We start from the raw sequence: 3887 nt of genomic DNA, 5'->3' as shown, positions 1-3887 counted from the left end.
AAACGTACATGCAGAAGGGGGAACACTCTTCATGCTTCCTTCCAAGTTTTCAGATTGGGCACCCTATGTGGAAACTTCTCTCCTTTTTCTCATTTCACAGTGTTTCAAACGAGGCGCTGAAGCTAATCTATTTTCCAGTCTGACTGGATTCTGTATCTTCGGAGACACAGAGAGGATGCTGGTGCTCACCACGTACCAGAGGGATCGTTCACGATGGAGGGTGACTCAGAGAAGTGAAGGGAGGGGACAATAACAGGCAAGGATTCAGTGAATTTAGAGGAGTCTTTCTAGAATCCGGGTTCCCGGGATGCACACAGACTGCTCAGCTTTCCCCTCCTAAATCAGATCTGCGGCTCCAGCACCGTCGCTGCGTTTTGCTCTAGGGTTGGGGAGGTTGTCATTTGCGGGTTGGTTAGGTGGCAGCTTTCGTGCCTGCCGAGAAAGGATCTGTACGTTGGTCGCTATCGCTTTTGCTCTCCCCCTCCCTCCCTGTAACATGCCAGCCCTTTAATGTGGAGTGTCAGGGAGACGCTGACGTCACCCTGCCCGCTGGGTGGCGTCCCCTCGGTCCGACACGAGTTCAGAGACGAGAGAAAGGCGCTGTCAGACTGCGCTCTGCTCGGGGCTCGCCTGCCGCGGGTTTCCGCGAGCCCCCCACATCTTGTGCGGTCGAGGGGACTCCCCACCGTAGTTCGGGCCGTCACTCTCCCCCGGCCGGGGTTCGAGCGCCATTAGCTCCAACGAGCGCCCGTATCTCGCGGAGCCCGCCGGAGTCCGGGCCGCTGGATTCGAGGACCCGCTTGGATGCTTCGCCTCCGAGCGCCCTCGGAAGATGGGCCGGCAGCCACGCGCCTAAAGACACCTAGGGGTTACCAGGTAGTGCCGGAACCTGCCAGCCCTGACGTGGCACACAGCTGCGCGGTTCACTATTCGAGATCCCCAGCGATGGGATTTTCCGCCTTAGGTTGAGGGGCAGCGGCGGGCTTCGGTGGCGATTGGTCTGGAAGCTGGGCGAACTGAGTTGGGGGTCGTTGGCTCATGAGTCGGAGAGCGAGGTCGGCAAGCTTCCTTTCTCAGTTCAACTAACTTTTAATGTTTCTTCTCCCCTTACCCCCTTACAGAAATTCCCCAACCTAAACCTTCGTATTTGTGTCTTTGCTCTGACGGGAGTTTCTGGGAGGGCTTGGGGTGACAGTGGAGGACATTCAAGAGCAGATACTTCTGCCGGATCTATGTCTGCTAAGGCTGCCGGCACTTAACGCAGAGCCAGCTCCCCGCCTGGGCAGGCCCGCTGCGCGCGTTGCAGGGGAGCGAGAGTTCGAGTCATCCCAGGGTCTTTTAAGGTAATAAGAATCTTGTTTGGGAGGGAAATGAGCACTGAACGGCTATTTGGCCAAGCTAGGGCTGGTTTTGCCGGGCTCGGGTATCCCTGTACCTTGAACTGCCATGTAATGTCCTGTCCCCTGGAAATATCTCTGATCCATCCGAAGTGACAAGCCAGGCTCTCCTCTCGTTTGATCGCGTCGAGGTTTGTTCAACCTTTCTGGAGGCCACGGAATGTAATGAGAGCCGAGGATTCACGGGGCAGCCAGGCGAAGGCGGAGGTACAGATGTGACAGGGGACCAAGGAGGGAGCGCTGAAAGGGCAATTTCGGTGGAGGGTAGGATAGAGTATCCTCTGAAATCGCTGTAATAACAAACTCCAGTGAACTTGGCATAGTCGCTATGCTACAGCTAGAAATGATTTTCCAGGGCAAAGGATAGTCTTGGCCTATGCTCTGGACATGTAGTTGTGGGAAGGTCACAGTTCGCTTTCCTAAGAAATGAACCACATAGCTTGTTTTGACTTAGGAACATTATCACAAAGGTTTCTTTCACTTGCTTTTCCTGTATTTTACACTTACTGGATATTTTTCCCTATTGTAATATCCTGTTAACTGGAAATGAAATTTTATCACAGATCCAACTCGAGCTTTCAAAGCTCTCACAGATTACCTAGTCTACAGGTTTTCTATACTGTGGGGCAACTTTTCCCCCATAAAGACACAGAGATATCAAGAAAGACAAGACAAAAATGTCACAGAAGTTGGTTCGCATTAAACTGGTTTTGTCTTTTAAAGTCCAACAACAAAGATCCCCCAGAATTGCTCATTTCTTTGCATTGTTTCTGGGTGTAATACACTTGCCTGTACTTACTTGCTCACTGTCAGGGAAATGACAGGAAGACATTTTTTAAATGTCCACAGGTCTTCAACTTCATCTTTTTAAGCTACCTATCTGGAACTAAAACCACTCAGTTCAGCAAGTGGGCTTTTGAAAAATTGAAAGTGAAACACCCTATTTTGGTGCTATTATGTATATGGCTTTGTACATGTTTCCACCTTTCAAAAAATAATTACTGTAACAACATATCTAATGGCAAGGACGGGAGAGAAGGGATTTCGTTTTGCTTCAATGAGCTGTGTTTCAACTAGCAGTAAATTTCCTCAAGGAAACCACAGATACCACAAAAATCACTTTTTAAAAGGTTTGGCTTTATTTATTTATTTTTTTAACGAAAATCAATCTATTTTCAAGCAAATGAGAATGAACTCTCTTTAAATTTGGGTTTTAATGGCCAAGCCTCAGTTTTCCTTAATTTTTAATAATCTGTACTAGTTACAACTGTTGTTACTTTGTAATTTCTAGCGGGCACGCCATTTTAGTCCAACAGCTTCTATAAATCTGAGATAAGATCTTAAGTTTCTTAGGAATTGACGGCTTTTTAAAAAAACCAAAACATATAATTTACTTTGGGTGTTTAGAAGAGAAGTACCTTCAAATCCCTGAACTTCCAAAGGGCGATCATGAAGGAAATTGAGATGACTTTCTTGTGCCTGAAACTTGGTCATTTTGTCCAGTAATAATCATGTCTTAACCAAAGTAAGGAAGTTACTTTAATTCTTCAGCTTTAGCGACTCACTCCACCCCTCTGTTTTAGACTTAAAAGGGTCAAATCAACGCTTTCTCCATTTTCTTGCAGCCTCCAAGGCAGACCTGGAGGGACCGGCCCGGGATTCCGCGGCGGAGGAGATGGCTTCCAGCCCACTGCCAGGACCCAACGACATCCTGCTGGCGTCGCCCTCGGGCGCCTTCCAGCCCGACGCGCTGAGCCAGCCGCGTCCAAGCCACGCCAACCTCAAACCCAACCAGGTGGGACAGGTGATCCTCTACGGCATTCCCATCGTTTCGTTGGTGATCGACGGGCAGGAGCGCCTGTGTCTGGCGCAGATCTCCAACACTCTCCTCAAGAACTTCAGCTACAACGAGATCCACAACCGCCGCGTGGCGCTGGGCATCACGTGCGTGCAGTGCACGCCGGTGCAGCTGGAGATCCTGCGGCGCGCCGGGGCCATGCCCATCTCATCGCGCCGCTGCGGCATGATCACCAAACGCGAGGCCGAGCGTCTATGCAAGTCGTTCCTCGGCGAAAACAGGCCACCCAAGCTGCCCGACAACTTCGCCTTCGACGTATCTCACGAGTGCGCCTGGGGCTGCCGAGGCAGCTTCATCCCCGCGCGCTACAACAGCTCGCGCGCCAAATGCATCAAATGCAGCTACTGCAACATGTACTTCTCGCCTAACAAGTTCATTTTCCACTCCCACCGCACGCCTGACGCCAAGTACACGCAGCCAGATGCAGCCAACTTCAACTCGTGGCGTCGTCATCTCAAGCTCACGGACAAGAGCCCCCAGGACGAGCTAGTCTTCGCCTGGGAGGATGTCAAAGCCATGTTCAACGGCGGTAGCCGCAAGCGCGCGCTGCCCCGGCCGGGCGCGCCCCCCGCCTGCCACCCGCTCAGCTCGGTCAAGGCAGCCGCGGTGGCAGCCGCGGCCGCTGTGGCCGG

At 51.6% G+C, this 3887-nt stretch overlaps 1 protein-coding gene across 1 annotated transcript in view; it reads left to right on the top strand.

Moving 5' to 3' along the window:
* Positions 1-3072: 3072 nt before the first annotated feature.
* The window catches only part of SKOR2 (SKI family transcriptional corepressor 2), an 18371-nt gene continuing 17556 nt past the window's right edge, over positions 3073-3887 (top strand). Inside the window, exon 1 of the mRNA XM_008593163.1 lies at positions 3073-3846. Coding sequence (XP_008591385.1) covers positions 3073-3846 — 774 coding nt within the window. The remainder of the gene's footprint in view (positions 3847-3887) is intronic.

This window comes from Galeopterus variegatus, unplaced genomic scaffold (assembly GCF_000696425.1).
Source record: "Galeopterus variegatus unplaced genomic scaffold, G_variegatus-3.0.2 Scaffold8804, whole genome shotgun sequence".
Taxonomy (NCBI): Eukaryota; Metazoa; Chordata; class Mammalia; order Dermoptera; family Cynocephalidae; genus Galeopterus; species Galeopterus variegatus.
This window is presented reverse-complemented; position numbering and strand designations above follow the sequence as displayed.